At 38.8% G+C, this 17,182-nt stretch overlaps 1 protein-coding gene across 1 annotated transcript; it reads right to left on the minus strand.

Annotated features, from left to right (window-relative positions):
* Nucleotides 1-1,031: 1,031 nt before the first annotated feature.
* On the minus strand, nucleotides 1,032-13,953 carry LOC130013591 (uncharacterized). The gene is made up of 3 exons (XM_056102349.1): nucleotides 13,804-13,953; nucleotides 7,496-8,492; nucleotides 1,032-1,054 (listed from the first exon to the last, which is right to left on the minus strand). Exons 1-3 carry the CDS (start codon nucleotides 13,888-13,890, stop codon nucleotides 1,032-1,034), a joined length of 1,107 nt encoding a protein of 368 aa, XP_055958324.1. The 5' UTR covers nucleotides 13,891-13,953.
* Between the last annotated feature and the right edge of the window lie 3,229 nt (nucleotides 13,954-17,182).

The raw sequence follows: 17,182 nt of genomic DNA on the forward strand, positions 1-17,182 counted from the left end.
TGTCTCAGGACCTTAAACACTGTGTATAAATTTAAAGTCAATTGGATATTAACTTTAGTCTCTGGAGCGTTTACAAGATTTTTCAAAGTGATCAAGGGTCATAACTCTGGCAGTAATTATCGGATATTGCTGAAAATCAAAAGGCTTCTTCGCCTCATGCCCTTAAACACTGTGTATAAATTTAAAGTCAATTGGATATTAACCTTAGTCTCTAGTGCCTTTACAAGAAATTGTGGTGATTTTTCGTACAATCATGGGACCGTAATTCAGAAAGTTATGCGCAAATATCAAAAGGAACCAAGATCTTTGGGTTATAAACATGCATTTCAAGTTTCATCAAAATCGGTTCAAAATTGTGAACTCTACAGTGTTCACAAGCTAAAAACGTGATTTTTTGTACAATCAGGGGCCATAATCCATGAAGTTACAGTCTGATACACGCAAATATCGACAGGAACCAAGATTTTCGGTGCTTAAACCTATATTTCGAGTTTGATTGAAATTGGCTAAAAATTGTGACCTGTAGAGTGTTCACAAACAATCGTGGACGGATGTCCAAACAGGGATGAGGACAATATACGTCCACATGAAAATGTGGACGTATAAAAAGTGTTGGGGGGGGGGGAGAAATTTGATAACGAATTGAGGATGAAACGTAGAAATACCGGTATTGCTTGAAATTTATAATACAGACTAATTCTCTCCTGATTATCAATCAACACATACTCGATCATTTCGGGACTAACACAATATGGCACCATTCTATTTCAATAAATTGATTGTGTGTACCGTGGGTGGGTTAGGGGGGTGGGGTGGGGCAAAAAAACAGGAGAAAACCTTAGTCAGACAACCCTACCCTATGTTATTGAAAAAAAGTACATAAAATAACAAAGATACATTGTTTGAAACGAAACATTCACCCACAGCAGCTTAGTCGTCCAAACCATCTACAAAGCCTGTCATTAGAGGAGAAAGTTTGTTTTGATGCACATACCTGCATAAGATATCTAGACATGTTAGCATAGGCTATACTATACATTGGTTGACTCACAGCCTATAAAATATAGATAAAAAAATGTTAGCATAAGATAAATATACGACGACTCAGATCTTAAAAGCTGAATGGAATTAAGCTAGCAATATCAGTAACGAGGAATTCAATTGTCATCATTAAATATAAGAAAGGGATAACTTCAGTCATCATTTTGCCGCAATTCCATTGGACTTTTTTGCATATGAAGACTTTTTTGGCAGCACCATAAATTCCTAGTAAAATTCTCACCTGTTCAAATAGTAAATCTGTGACACCTTTTAATCTTGTTTCTGTGTCGATATTTAAATCCTGAACTTGTTTTAATAAAGTTGTGAATTTCTGGGGAGTTAATTTATTCAAAATACTTTTCACACATTTGTAGATTTCCTGAAACGAAAAATCAAAACTTAGACAACTTTTATTTTATGGCAACACGAAGGATTCTATCACACAAATAAATTAGGGCTTTATTGTAACATCAAAGGGAACCCGGGCGACCCTTCCTTGCTGAGCTGAAATTCAGTGATGTCCAGCCAGTCCAGCCATAGAAATATATACTATGGTCCAGCTAACTAAAACTAAATTATTATGGCAATATCAGTAACAAGGAATTCATCTATCATCATTTTAATAGAGAGAGAGAGAGAGAGAGAGAGAGAGAGAGATGGGGTTTAACTCCACTGGACACAAACTAGGTCATTTTGGAACTAACATACGGTTTAATTTTATATCAATAATTCGCTTGCGCGTAGGGGTCTTTAGCAGTGGGAGGAAACCGGACTGCCCAGAGAAAATGGGGTTTAACGTCCACTCGATACAAAATAGGTCATTTCCGGACTAACATATGGTTTAATTTTATATCAATAATTCGCTTGCACGTAGGGGTTTTTAGCAGTGGGAGGAAACTGGACTACCCGGAGAAAACCCACGAGGTTGGACAGGCGACCAGGCTTTATGATACAGCACGCACGTGCTTCGGCGATCCACCCCTCCCCACCCCACCCCCCCATAAAGAAGACAGGGATAACTTTGTCTTTGCCAGATCAATTTCAACTCATCTTCAGTTACTGGAGAGAGAGAGAGAGAAAGAAAGAGAGAGAGAGAGGGGGAGAGAGGGGGGGAGAGAGAGAGAGGGAGGGGGGGGAGAGGGAGAGAGGTAACAAACAAAACCTGTTCAAGTCGTTGTATGACCATAAAACAATGTATATTCCAAGTCAGTCGGATGATAACTATAGTAAAATCGGGGTATATCTAGTATTTCTGAAGTCTAATCCCCCTTGAAATATACCCACTTAAACCAGGGATGGCCGGGTGTAAGGCTTAATGGGTTGAGGGATGCTATCAGACAGACTGACGGACAATTTAGTTATTAATAGGGTTACATACAGCCACTACTCTACTAAGCAACATGCAACATACGATACATATCAAAGCTTACATATATTTCAGCCCATAGGCGTAGGAGCCAGGGGGGCAGGGGGGGCATTTGCCCCCCAAAAAATTTATTTTCGGGCAATGAAAAATTTGACGACCTTTTTTTTCTATTAACGTTTAGAGAAAAAATATAACTAACTTATTTCTATGAGATCCACACTGCCCGAAAAGTATTTTCTCGTCTTTTTCTTGTCCACTGCATATGCCCGAAAATATGCCCGAAGCTCTCTTATGATAGGTATGCCAGAAAAAACGGTATTGCCCAAAAATAGGTATTGCCCGAAAAACGGGCATCGGGCCGGAAAGCGGCAGAGGAAACTAGCAGTAAAACACATTTGCGACCGTCAAACATTCCAAAATTTTATTGGCGGGTCATTTGCCTCTCAAAGAAAACCGGCGCCGCTGTCTATAAATCCAAAATTTTTCGGGTATTTCTAGTTTTGCTTCCCTAACTGTCATCGAGCCCTAATAAAACACTAATTTTACTTTTCTTGTAATTGAATATGACTATTGAATACTGAGTTGACTATGGATTAAAACATTTTGTCTGGAGCCACTCTACTTTGTGTGACATTTTTCAGGCATCGATTATTATTTGTGAATGCAAATGCAACAGTCTGATTGGATGGTTAGAATTCATAGTGGGATTTCAGTTACAAAACCATTGGATACTTTTGGAGTTGCTTACACGGGCTAGAATAGCAGAAAACGCATTTACGGTGATTAAATTTTCAAATTTTTCTCCGGGAGGGTGAGGCCTCCATATACCGCGCGACGATTGATTGGTTGTTTGGAATTCGGGTCAGCCAGGTAGGCTATATTGGACCAAATTGAAGTTGCTGTATTCACAGACTGGAATAACAGGAAAACGCGTTTGCGGCATTTACATTTTCAAAATTCTCTCCCAACGGTCCCGTCTTCGTTGACTGTAAACGATTGATTCGAATTCGAGTCAGCCACCTTAATAAGGCTATAATATATATTCGACCACTTTGAAGTTGCTCTGAAATAGCAGGAAAACGCGTTTGCGACAGTTAAATTTTCAAAATTTTCTCCTAACGGTCCCGTCTTCGAAGACTGTAAACGATTGATTGGAATTCGAGTCAGCCACCTTAATTAGGCTATATTAGACCGCTTGAAGTTGCTTTGTTCACTGGCTGAAATATCGGGAAAACGCGTTTGCGGCAGTTAATTTTTCAAAATTTACTCCTAACGGTTCCATCTTCGAGGACTGTAAACGATTGATTGGAATTCAGAGTCAGCCACCTTAATTAGGCTATATTAGACCACTTTGAAGTTGCTTTTTTCAACGGCTGCAATAGCAGGAAAACGTGTTTGCAGCCGTCAAATATTCCAAAATTGTCTTTGGGGGGGGAGGGTATACAAGGTCGCTGCTGTCTGTAAACCCGAAATTTTTTCGGGCATTTCGGGTTCTGCCCCCCTAACTGTCATCGAGCCCCTACGCCTATGTTTCAGCCTAGCATTAATAGAGGACTAAAGCTTTCTACTTACTATAAGCAATCCAAAAGAATAATGCACATGCACAGTAAAAACCCTTCTTCTATCTCCCAGTTGAACCGCCAAAACCGCAGTAGTCAACAAGTTGAAGTAGTCAAAGAGTAGAGGGGATACAATCTGTTTCACAGAGATTTTTTAATATCTCTGTTACAGATGACTGTTTCGACACGTGACGTCACATCACGCGGTGTCCATCATTGGCTCAATAGCGCGTGCATTGTTTTCATAAGACGTCACGGATTCGGGCTAAATGGTGAATTTTACTTATTTTAATACCCATTTACACTAAATAGGAAATGATTTTTATCTACAAACAATTCAAACGACTTTATTTATTTTTCTAAAAAATGAAAAAAATGTTTCTTTTCGAAAGAAAAAAGTTAATATTTTGTAGTCATTAAGTCGCATCGATGTCATCCTTATCAGTGATTGTAGCGGCCAAGCGAATATTCACTGCGGATCAGTGTGGAGGGGATATGGACCAAACACAGGCCTTTATATAAAACCCACCACGCACGTGCAGAAAAGGAATAAACGTCACAAAGACTTTAGTGACCGATACGCGCGTCCGAGTGGTTGGTCTTCTTCTCTCCAATGGTTAACCAGCTGAAATAGAAATTCTTACGCCAAGCCCTACTACTATGTCCCTTGACAAAACCAAAACGGAACGCACACTAATGTCAAATCTCGTAACTTTTGAACAAAGTCCCAAGGATCAACTTAAACTAACCAAATTTATAAACAGGAATTAGCCCGAAATTCAGTATTCGCACAAAGGGAAAGAATAAATCTTGCATCACCCAATCGGAACCCTAAAAATACCTAGGAACTAATAACTCCGCAAATAAATATAAACATGCGGCCTTATGCCTGCCTCAGCCCGAACTTCAATATTCGCACAAAGGGAAACAATAAATCTTACATCACCCAATCGGAACCCTAAAAATAACTAGAAACTCATAACTTAAACCATCTACTACAAGATTAAACTCTACTCCGGAGATCGTGCTTGTCCCGAGCGAAATGAGTGATCATTCCAGCGGAACTTGCTAACCACCAGAAACAGAGTCTCCCTCCCCCTAAAGTTTGAATCGCCCGTCTGAGTCCACGCTTATCCTAAGCGGCGTAAGTGATCACGCCTGTAGGACTTGCATGTCAATAAACTCTACTGTAGAAAACTTGCTTGCCCCGAGCGAAATGAGTGATCATTCCAGCGGAACCCGCTAGCCACCAGAGACAGAGTCTCCCCTTGGGAATGCTTACCGCAGAGCGAAATATGTTAATATTCAAGCTGAGGTCCGCACCCCCCGACCGTTCCACTAAGACTGGCTTCTACTGTCCTTATATACCCTATCTATACGCTCTAAACTGCAGAATGCACGTGAATAAACTTTGACATCACATTCGAGCCGATTTGAAACCTGCGCTCCCATTGGCCGATTTTAACCCACGTTATCCAATAGGAACTGTCGAATTACTAACCCCAAGCCAATTTACAAAATGGCGGGTTTCTATCGAATTTCCGCATGGGATGACCGGCAATTCAAGTTTAATACAATATAGAGCAAATAATATAGGTCATTTCTATTCACGGGACGAGAATAACTGAGGTCACAGCTAATTCAATGATTTGTAAAATACGAAACCCCCACAGAGGTAAGACTAAGAAAGCGAGACTTAAATCTCTCCACGTGTTTTAAGATGACAATGGGTCTCGGTCAGTGTAAATTGATCCTTAAAATATAAATAGTTTACCTGTGTTCTGGCTTCAGTTTCATCAACCTCCTCACTTTTAACTGTTTCAGTCTTTCTACTTGGTTGCCAAGGATATTCAGCTTTATGAAGTTTGTAAATTTCCTGAAATAAAAATCAGCTGTTGAGTTTTCAATGTTTGCAAGCCACAACGATACTCAGCTTTAAGAGATACTTCTGTAAAAATTGGAAGGAAACAAATAGAAAATCAGTTTATGGCTGATTGTTATATACAAAATACAGAAATCAGTTGATGATTGATTGGTGTGAAAAATTGAACTCGATAGAGACTATAGTTATAACTGATTCCTTTCAAATTTGGTGGGCAGAATTGGTATATGAGAGGATGAACCCTACCGAGTTCCAGCATTTTTCGATATTCCATTCCAGAGTTACCCCTCCCTTAGTTCCTTTGCAATGTAACCTTTCCCCCCCCCCCACCACAGAGGTGGATTCAAGGAGGGGGGGGAGCCCTTTTTTACTACTGAAAGTGCCTTTCAACTGGCTTTTCTGCTCGATTTTAAGGCTCTTTTTCAACGATTTACGAACTTTAGACGAAAATATCAGCCAAATAACTCTTGGAATGGCTACAGATGCAAGGAAATGATGGATAATTTTCTTGGGGCCCCCAACCCCCCTCTCAGCGGCGTGACCCGTCTCCGCGGCCAGAGCCCTCATTTTGCGGCGCCCCCCCCCCTTTCAAAATTCCTAGATCCGCCCCTGCACCATTGCTGAAATATCCAATTTGTTCCTTTCGGATAAGGTTGCTGCTGAGACTTAGCTCTCGTGTTAGCTATCTTTTAAAAATATAGTCATTTATTTAGTAGCATGTCCATCATCTTTATTACCTGAATAATCTCTAGTGAGTCATCATCATCATCATCATCAATATCATCATCATCATCAATAATATCATCATCATCATCATCATCATCATCATCATCACCGGCTGAAAAATGCAAAGTATTGAAATAGATCAAACTGCATTAGACCTCAGAAACAAAATCTCAATTAAATTTTTCAGATATGTAACAGAGCTTTTAAATTTTTAGGACTGGGGTTGATAAGAAATGGGACAGAATCTTGAGGCTTATCTGTCAATTTCGCCTGTTTTATGATTGTATGTTTATATCATTAATTCATTTAGTCGGAGACCGACTGCGGTGAGTACTTTTTTTGAGACCGACTATTTTTTGCCATGGTAGAAAACATTTCATAGAACAACAGAATAAGAGTGACAAGCAGACATGGTTATTTTATACTATAGTTTTGTGTGACGTATGCAATTTACGCACACGGATTCACGCAAATACATAGTATTTGGGATCTATTCTGGCATTGTTTTTGAGACTGACTGCAGTGACTGCACTTATATGGTGACCGACTATTGGATGGCTCCAATTTTAAGTAGATAGGAACACAACGGTCATTTAAGTGTTTAACAATAAAACTACATTTGGCCAAACTTCAAACTCTCATAACTTTGCAAAGAATAAAGTAATTGGACTGAAATTTTCAATATATTTATTTTTGAAATATTATAGTAAGAACAACCAGCTCTTTATCCAAATCTTACAGCATGTATCTTTAATATAATTATTATAGAAAGAATAGTCATCTCTTTATCTAATTATTACCTTTATGTATCTTTCAGCTTTTAACTTCTTAAATGATTCTGATATTTTGATAATAAACAGATAAATGGATTATGATCCCACGCAGAGTGGGAAATTATTTTCACCATTTTGGAAAACTTACCATTTTTAATTTTCTTTACTTTCCCTTCAGTTTTTTCTGTTTTTGGTTTGAGATCCACAGATTTCGATTTTTCAACTTCTTTTTCCGCTACAGTAGGGACAGCTGACGCTGGTGATGGCACACTTTTCACGGGTAAAGGTGCCTTCACAGAAGCCGACATCTTCAACGATGTGGATGACTTCACATTTTTAGGCACAGAATTTAAATTTTTGTTTTCTGTGGAAACTAGCAATGCGACAGGCGTCTTCACAGGTGCTGATGTCTTCTCATTTTTATGCGTAGATTTTACATCTTTGTTTTCTGTGGAAACCGGCAACGCCGTGATGACAGGAGATGGCTGAACTGGAGCAGACGCTGTAACTGTAACAGGTTTCTGACTTTTTACTTCTGGTATGGATGTCGGTTGTGAACCGGTATCCTTAGATGGAGACAATCCGACAGAAATAGATGTGGTTTGCGTGTTTTGGTTAACTTTATTAGCCGTAAACGATACTGGCTTAAATTGACTGACGTCTGAAGTGATCATGTCACTAACACTCCTTGTTTTATTGACCTTTGATGTCACTGGTGTCTTCATAGGTAAATGTGGTGTCATACATACAGGTGTCTCCAAAGGTGGTACGGGTGTCTTAATAGATACAGGAGTTTTTAAAGGTAACGGATTTGGATCAGGTTTACCAGCAGACACAATCACTGTTTTATGAACAGGGGTTACTTTTTGTGCTGGACGAACAATGTTCATATTGTATTCATTCGCTTTTTCTTTGCAGGTCAGCAGGGGATCGACAGACGTCCCTCCAGGAATAATAGTTCCAACATCGTCCACGCAAGGTTCAAATATTTCTTGCTGTTCATCAGCTGGTATGATGGTCCCTGTTGGTGGAGTTGAGCTTTGTTGTTTGGTCGAGTTGTGTCGTAATGTGGCGGCTAGTTGCGAGGCAAACTGTGCACAAATTTCATTCTGTTGAGGTGGTGAAGGGGACGCATGAGCCTGAGTCTGTAATAAGCAAAATATTGAGTACTTTAAAAAACTAATGAAAATGAATGAACTTCAAACATCTCAGTATGCTGGACATATTAAAGGTCACCGGAAAAGCATCAATTTTTTTTTAAAATAATGCAAGTAATTATGTCAACATATCCTTTCCATAAGTATAACCCGAGCCCGAACGTCAATAATACCTGCAACAGGTAAATTTCAACATTAGTAATTTCCGCCGTTCTCCGTCGGTAGTCGGAACTTTCCGTCAATAAGCAATCCGTGACGTCATTTTAGTCCTTCTGCACATAGAAATATAGACTAGAATATGAGCAGAAGGACTAAAATGACGTCAAATTTACGGAAAGTTACGACTACCCATGGAGAATGGCGGAAATTGCTAACGTTGAAATTTACCTGTTGCAGGTAATATTGACATTCGGGTTCGTGTTATACTTATGGAAAGGATATGTTGACATAATTACTTGCATTATTTAAAAAATTTATGAACCTTTTCCGGTGACCTTTAAGAATCACATACAATCATATTTTGCACACAGAGAAATATCTACTTCGATGATATATCTCTGTCCTGTATGACCGCCATATCTAAATATTACTATATTATTTTGTTATGCGTTTCTACACCATTTCACATCTGTCATACACACAAACACTAAATAATCTTTTTCAATTTTACTAAATGGAAGCGGAATGAATACTTTTCAAAATATGTGAAGTATACTTAATGTTTTCAGACAGCTAGCACAAGTTGAGTATGATACAGTCGTTTAGTTTTGGTCAGATGTACACGGACGGACCTCTTGTTCATTAGTCAAATCATCTTCTCTGTCAGCCCCAAGACTAGTGAGATTTGCACTGGAAAAATCTTATTTTTTTCATTACCGGTTCACAAGCTGGCAATCTTGTGCCCGTAACATAATCATCGTCTCACTCCATGTTTAAAAGAGAAGTATGAAATAACTTAACTCCAATCTAATTTCTGACAATTGTACACTGTGAGTGATGCAAATTTTGCCAAGACAGCAGTGTTTGTTGTATTTTCTCTTTTTTACGGTCGTAGCACTGCACTGTCCATTAAATACATTTGTCCATTTTTATCACATTATATGTCAATGGAGTTATAAATAGCAAACCACACAGTGCAAATAATCATTTCTGTACGGGTAACTACAGTTCATCATTTAGCTAACTAATTGTCAGGCTTGCTGCAGGCCAATCTGATTAACTGACAGGCTTGCCGTAGGTCAATCTGACTAACTGACAGGCTTGTAGTAGGCCAATCTGACTTACTGACAGGCTTGTAGTAGGCCAATCTGACTAACTGACAGCCCTGAGGTAGACCAATCAGACTAACTGACAGGCTTGCTATAGGCCAATCTGACTGACAGGCTTGCTATAGGCCAATCTGACTAAGTGACAGGCTTGTCGTAGGCCAATCTGACTAACTGGCAAGCTTGCCGTAGGCCTCTCTGACTGACTGACAGGTCTGCCGTAGACCAGTGTTGACTAACTAAAAGTTCATCATTTTGCTATAGTATAAATAGTCCAGTTATAACACTATAGGCTTATTTTAGTTCTAAGAATGGTTCACTGTTCTCAGATAATACTAATGAGTTTCAATGTTATTAATTACAGTAGGTGATAATTTCTCATTAATACTGCTAATTTTTATTAATGGGACAAATTAAGTTCTATTGTTAATAGTTAAGTTAGTTAAAAGTAAATAGAAGTAAGGATTAATACAGGCGTTTTCCCCATGAAGTAAATACAAGTTTAATTTTAAGTAAATTTAAGTGTAAGAATATGATTAAGTAAGATATAATCACATCTAATTACATGTTATAAATTAAGGGTAATGTAATTGAATTATTAGTGGTCTGAATAAGCAAGTACACTGGTCATTTATGGGATTTATTGTACCCTATCTTAACGCACAGCAACGCTGAACCAGACAGGGGAATTCCAGTATGCAAGAAGATATGGTTCTGGAGCGGAGTTTGCAGAAGCGTTAAATTAACGGATCACCAAATTTACAGTGCAAGAAACAGAACTAGGAATAGGACATATATTTATGTAATATTCTACCTCAATTAAAAGCAGAGTTGTTATGTTCCAAAGTCTTGACCAATCAAATTGCTTATCGCTCCTTAGCCTAAGCAGATAATTCTCACTAACGAACTTAGTCAAGATAATGATATAATAAATCTATATTCTGAGTTTCGATCATCGCCCTCACTTCATTATACCCAAAGCTATCGTGCCCCAAAGCGTCAACCAATCAGATTGCTTATCTCTGCTTACTGTAAACAGACAATGTTCATCATCGAACTCTATCAAGGTATTCACCTAAGGAAAGCCTACACCAAGTTTGAACATTTTAACTCAATTAGAAGGAGAGTTATTGTGTTCCAAAGTCTCGGCCAATCAAATTGCTTACCGCTCGGCTTACCCTGAGCAGAGAATGCTCGTTATCGACCTTAGTCAAGGTATTGATGTAATGAAACTATACACCATGTTTCATCACCCTCGCTTAATTAGAACTAAAGTTATCGTGTCTCAATACATCTACCAATCAAATTGCTTATCTCTGCTTACCCTAAGCAGCAAATGCTCATCTTCGAACTCCACCAAGACATTGACCTCATAAACACATACACCAAGTTTGAACATTCACGCTCAATTAAAAAGAGAGTTATTGTGTCCCAAAAAGTGTGACGGACAGACAGACAGACAGACGGACGAACCCATTTTAATAATCCCCTGCATTCTTCGAAAGGCGGGGGACAAAAATAATAAATTGGGCAGTAAATAAAGGCAAGATGCATAAAAAATTTAAACAAACATTATGCAAGAGCAAAATCTGCCTATTATAAAAACTATTAAATTAGCTAAGTCTCTAACTCAATATCATCCAAAATCTTCAACATTGAAAACACGAATTATTTGTCAATTTAAATCAACATTGATGCTGTGATCTTACCGGGAAAAGATGGGCCTCTGATATCCAATATTTAAAACATTTTACCATTGGTACACGAATCGTGTACCATAATGCGTTTCAGCCCCAGTTCTAGCAAGAGACTCGAGGAACGAGGCTCGAAACATTGCACCAAATCAAACAGCATATGTAGACTGGAATAACCAGACGCTAGAAATTTGCATTCGATTGAGACTGCTGGCTTGTTTCGCCGAACATAACTGATTTGAAATTAGAGTAAAAACGGAAATTATTGAATGTAAATCAGTTTATATACATTCATATTACAGTATTACATGGGTTGCTAACCACTTGTGTCAATTTCTAGGTCCCAAATGTTAGCGATTTAGCTCCTTTAATTAGGCATTAATTAACTTATCCAGACCATAATCAGCTCTCGATGTCAAGGCTAGCCTGCGATATTTGTTGGATTATAGTCCGAATTGCTGCAAAACTTTCCTTCGTGATTAACGATTAAATGGACAATTAGTTTTGTCTTACCGCTTCAGTAATGATGATCGAGGCTAAGCGGAACTTTTGTTCGCTTAGTTCTCGCGAGATAGTGGATTAATTTGACTGAAATTTTCAGCAAATTAACTTTAAATTATGTAGTTTTTAACTAGTATAGTGAGAACTGTCAACTCGTTATCTAATCTCCCATAATGTATCTTTAAATAAAATCGCATAAAAACTCAATCGGATAACTTTAGTCCCTGGAGCGTCCACATCAATCTGATAACTTTAGTCCCTGGAGCGTCCACATCAAGCGGATAACATTAATTCCTGGAGCGTCCACATCAAAGGCTTGTAATAATAATAAGTTATCTCCCTTATGTATCTATTAAATATTGAGAAATGTTTTTCTCTTAGAATCTTCCAGATTATCACATTGAATAAATGAAATGGTGTTTAACGTCCTACTGCTCTGCTCTGACTGAAGATGGGCATACGCCATACAGTCATGGGGGAAATCTTGGCCAGACAACGGCGTTACGGCCTACTCTTATTTCAAATTCCAAGTGACAAGGGATCTTTTACGTACATGCCAGTGTGTACACGGAACCTCAGGTTTTCGTCCCATCCAAATGACTAGGATGAGATCAGGTCAGTTCAGGTTGGTTGGAGAATGTTTTGTGAACTCGGGGACAGGTTAGTTATGTGAATCCTTTTCAGCACCAACTTGGGAACTACTAACCCAATGTGATGAAGCCCTACCTGGGGTGGGCGTATACCAGGAGTAAAAATACCTGGCTGTTGGAGAATTCCTTGTTGTGGTATGAGACCCGACGCCACAGCCTGTTTATTCATATCATGTGGAAGGCTTGCAGGAACGGCAAACCCCTGCTGTACGTAGTCAATACAAATTTTAATAAGGCAAAGAAACAATATTCTGGTTCTCAGACAATCTTTAACAAAAATCTGATGCGTGATGGCTCGGATTTTAAGTAGATAAGAACACAGCGGTCATTCAAGTGTTTAACGATAAAACTACATTTTGTCCAAACTTCAAACTCTCATAACTTTGCAAAGAATAAAGTAATTGGACTGAAATTTTCAATATATTTATTTTTGAAATATTATAGTAAGAACAACCAGCTCTTTATCCAAATCTTACAGCATGTATCTTTAATATAATTATTATAGAAAGAATAGTCATCTCTTTATCTAATTATTACCTTTATGTATCTTTCAGCTTTTAACTTCTTAAATGATTCTGATATTTTGATAATAAACAGATAAATGGATTATGATCCCACGTAGAGTGGGAAATTAATTTCATCATTTTGGAATAAAATAAAACCAAGTACGAACAATCCAAACCATAAGACAGAATTCGAAGTCCTTTAAAAAACGGGGGTTCACGGTGGCTAAGTGGGTAAGACGCTGGCTCGCTAGCCTGGAGGTCGGGTGTTCGATCCCTGCATTGGCCGAGAAAGTTCATCCAGATTTCCGGCGTGGTTCTCCCTTGTCAGTGATGCAGGACGGAGGGGCTGACAAGGAAAGCTGTCTAGTCGTTCGGATGGGACAAAAAACCGAGGTCCCGTGTACACATTGGCGTGCACGTAAAAGATCCCTTGACAGTTGGAATTCGATATAAGAGTAGGCCGTAGTGCCGCTGTCCGGGCAAAAAAAATTTCCCTCATAGCACACTGTATGGCGTATGCCCGTCTTCATTAGCCCAGGTCGGAGCAAAACAGTAGGACGTTAAACCCCATTTCATTTCATTTTCATTTTCCTTAAAAAACGTTATAAGACAAAATAGTGTAATCAGCAAATGGACTGCTCCCCATGTACAAAATACACGACAAACAGTGCTAACTAACTTACCACGTTTGATTTATTTGTCTTCTCTTCAGTGTTTTCTATTTTTGGTTTGAGATCCACAGATTTTGATTTTTCAATTTCTTTTTCCATTACAGGGGCAGACTGAAAAGTTCATCAACAAGTACAATCATTTAATGAATCATAGACATAAGAACAGCAACTATGGTGTTGCAACTGAAATGATTAGCCCACCACAGATAAATGTCGACATGGTCTCCACTAGGGGATGTTGTCTCTTTTAGTCCACAGTAAATGGGCTGCGGACTTTAAGCGAGCCTTGACGACCGACGACCGGCGTCCTGGAAGGCCATCAACAGCAACATTAAGGACAACATTACCCGGATGCATGAAATGGTGATGGCTGATCGACGATTAACCACTCGACATAGTGCCAGTGTTGTGGGCATCTCTCATGAAAGGTTTGGGTATACCACAGATCTCTGCAAGATAACTGTGGATCAGAAGCGTGTCAGATTCCTGACGTCCTGTGACAATCTCCGCCGTTTTAAAGCAGATCCTGGGAATTCTTGGCCAGATGTTCCCAGTAATAAGTAGTAATGATAACACGTCATGTCAGCATGTCATGTCTGCTGTGAACGATTATTCTAGGGTGACCGAAGAAAATGTCTTCCAGACCGGCTTCCAGGCCTTGCATCATCGTTGGCCAAAAGTGTGTACCTCTCGAAGGGGACGTGTAGAAAATGGAAACAACTGACTTTGTACAGGTCTTTTACAGATAGGCTTGAAGCTTTTCAGCCAGCCCTCGTACATTAGAGACACCTGGCGCTTTACACAGGTAAAGGTATCTGCACAGAAACAGATATCTTTACTGAAGCACGAATTTTCACAGGTTTTTCTGCAGTAGAAACATTTTCAACGAATTTAAAGACAATTGTCCGTGAATAATTTAATAAAAATATGGATTGCCAAGACTTTGTTTATTATCGTAAAAACGATAGCAACCAGGTCCAATTTTAACGTGCCTACATGCACGTGCTATGGGGCCTTGTGAATCTAGTATGATTGTATGCGGAAGCTTTGATATCATTATGATCATCGACCACTTTCGATTTCTGTTTCAAAAGTTTTGTATTTGGACATATTCCAACCACCACCTAAAGCACGAAAATTACAAGACATCGTGGACAGGTGGCAGTTCGTTTGTCTTTAGATGTTTCTTTGTTAATTCTATTATATTATTTTGGCTATAAAAATGTTACCGGTTATCGGAAATCAAACCCTGGACATTTACTTATTCATTTGTAGGTAATACCATAATGGTTGGAATTTAAAAAAAAACTATTTCATACAGATCAGATTATAAATTCAATCTTTGGGGGATCAAAAGGTCAAAACTGAAACAAGGGCCTTAAATGTGAAAGTAATTAAAATAATGCATATCATGCAACTTCATACAGATCGGATGATAACTTTTGTAGAGCGTTCCCAGTGTTCCATAAAGTAAAATAAGGGCTATAAACCTCGACATAATTAATGGAAATTGCTGAAATTCAACAGGATGCTTCATGTCACTCATTTAAATAACATAGAACATAGTATAACCAGTAACAAAATTATGTTTTGGCTTTCTTTGAAAATATGAAATTATCGCTTTAACTTCCTCAAACTCGTTTTCCTGCTATTCCAGCCCGTCAATACAGCAACTTCAATGTTCCCAAATATAGCCCACAAAAATGACAACGTGAATGAAACCGTGGACTTAAGTACTTGATTTTAATGTAATCGTTATTCAGGCTAGCCGAACGTTTTGAAAATTTAAGCCTGCTGCGTATTCATTGTTTAGCAGAACAATATTGTTACCAGATCTTTTTTACAGTTGTTGATTTGAACCCCAGTTCCTGCTAGTAGGCTTTTTGATGTTCTTCAACTCTACGTGTTGGTAGCAACAAGTACTCGCTTTCTTGGAATACGACTGAGGCGATTTCTATTTTCATTTTCGGAAACGAGTGTGGGTTCTCCCATTATAAATCGAAAGTGAAACTAGGCTAATGATTGGTTTACAGGGGGATATACAATCTGTTTCACAGAGAATTACTTACGAATTATCTCTGTCACAGATGACTGTCTAGAACACGTGCATTGACTTCACGCGGCGTCAGTCATTGGCTCAACGGCTCGTGCATTGTTTACATAACACCTAACTGCTTCGGGCAAAATGATGCATTTTACTCATTTTAATACCCATATTTACACTAAATAGGAAATATTTTTTAACTACAAATACTTCAAACGTCTTTATTTATTTTTCTTATACTTCAAAAAAATGTTTGAGAATTTAATTTGTGGGAGTATAAAAAAGTTAATATGCCGAACTCATTAAGCCTCGTCGATGTCATGCTTATCAGTGATTGTAGCGGCCAAGCGAATATTCACTGCGGGATCAGTTTGGGGGATATAAGCAAGAATGAAAAGGTGATAGTTCAGAGGAGGCCATCGGAATCTTCGGTTAAGGCTAGACCAAGGGCCATGCAATGGGGACCGCGTCGGTCGAGCTGGAAACCAGGCTGCTACAAGACATGAAATGAAATGAAATGGAGTTTATAACGTCCTACTGTTCTGCTCCTAACCTGGGCTAATGAAAACGGGCATACGCCATACAGTGTGCTATGAGGGAAATTTTGCCCGCACAGCGGCACTACGGCCTACTCTTATATCGAATTCCAACTGCCAAGAGTATCTTTTACGTGCACGCCAATGTGTACACGGGACCTCGGTTTTTCGTCCCATCCGAACGACTAGACAGCTTTCCTTGTCAGGCCCGCCGTCCTGCATCACTGACCACGCCGGAAAATCTGGATGAACTTTCTCGGCCAATATTATGCAGGGATCGAACACCCGACCTCCAGGCTAGCGAGCTAGCGTCTTACCCACTTAGGTGATCCCCTGCTACAAGACAAGGAACCTGGCAACTACGTAGGCCTACTGTTTAACCTAAAAGTTTAACAATACAATAAATTAGTCCTAATTTAAAAATGGACTAATTTTCCCATAGTTTTATTCTCACTTTTTCAGGCGTTTTTTTTTAGATGTGGTATTGAATTTTGAATATTTTTTCAGTTTCAGTGGAAAAAGAGGATATTTGTGAGGAAGAATAACATGGGTAAAGGGCTCGAAAGAATCGGAAGTACAGAATTGACCCCAGTCTACTTTAAAGTAGCTCAGTCTCTAACTATATCATCCGAAATCTTCGACAGTGAAAACACGAATTATTTGTATTTCTCCTGTCATAACTCATTAGAAATTATTGTAAAAACAGAAACGATTGAATGTATATCAGTTTATATACAATACATTCGTTTTACATTATTATATGCGTTGCTACCCATTTGTGTAAATTTTTAGGTCCCAAATATTAGCGATT

The sequence above is a fragment of the Patella vulgata genome, chromosome 7, assembly GCF_932274485.2.
Source record: "Patella vulgata chromosome 7, xgPatVulg1.2, whole genome shotgun sequence".
NCBI classification, from domain to species: Eukaryota; Metazoa; Mollusca; class Gastropoda; family Patellidae; genus Patella; species Patella vulgata.

Excerpts from the sequence above, each read along its gene's own strand:
- LOC130013591 (XM_056102349.1), bottom strand. The coding sequence starts at position 13,890 with ATGGAAAAAGAAATTGAAAAATCAAAATCTGTGGATCTCAAACCAAAA. Across the intron at positions 8,493-13,803 it reads AGACAAATAAATCAAACGTG|ACTCAGGCTCATGCGTCCCC; the intron begins GTAAGTTAGTTA and ends TGCTTATTACAG. Across the intron at positions 1,055-7,495 it reads AGTAAAGAAAATTAAAAATG|GCTGTGAGTCAACCAATGTA; the intron begins GTAAGTTTTCCA and ends TATATTTTATAG.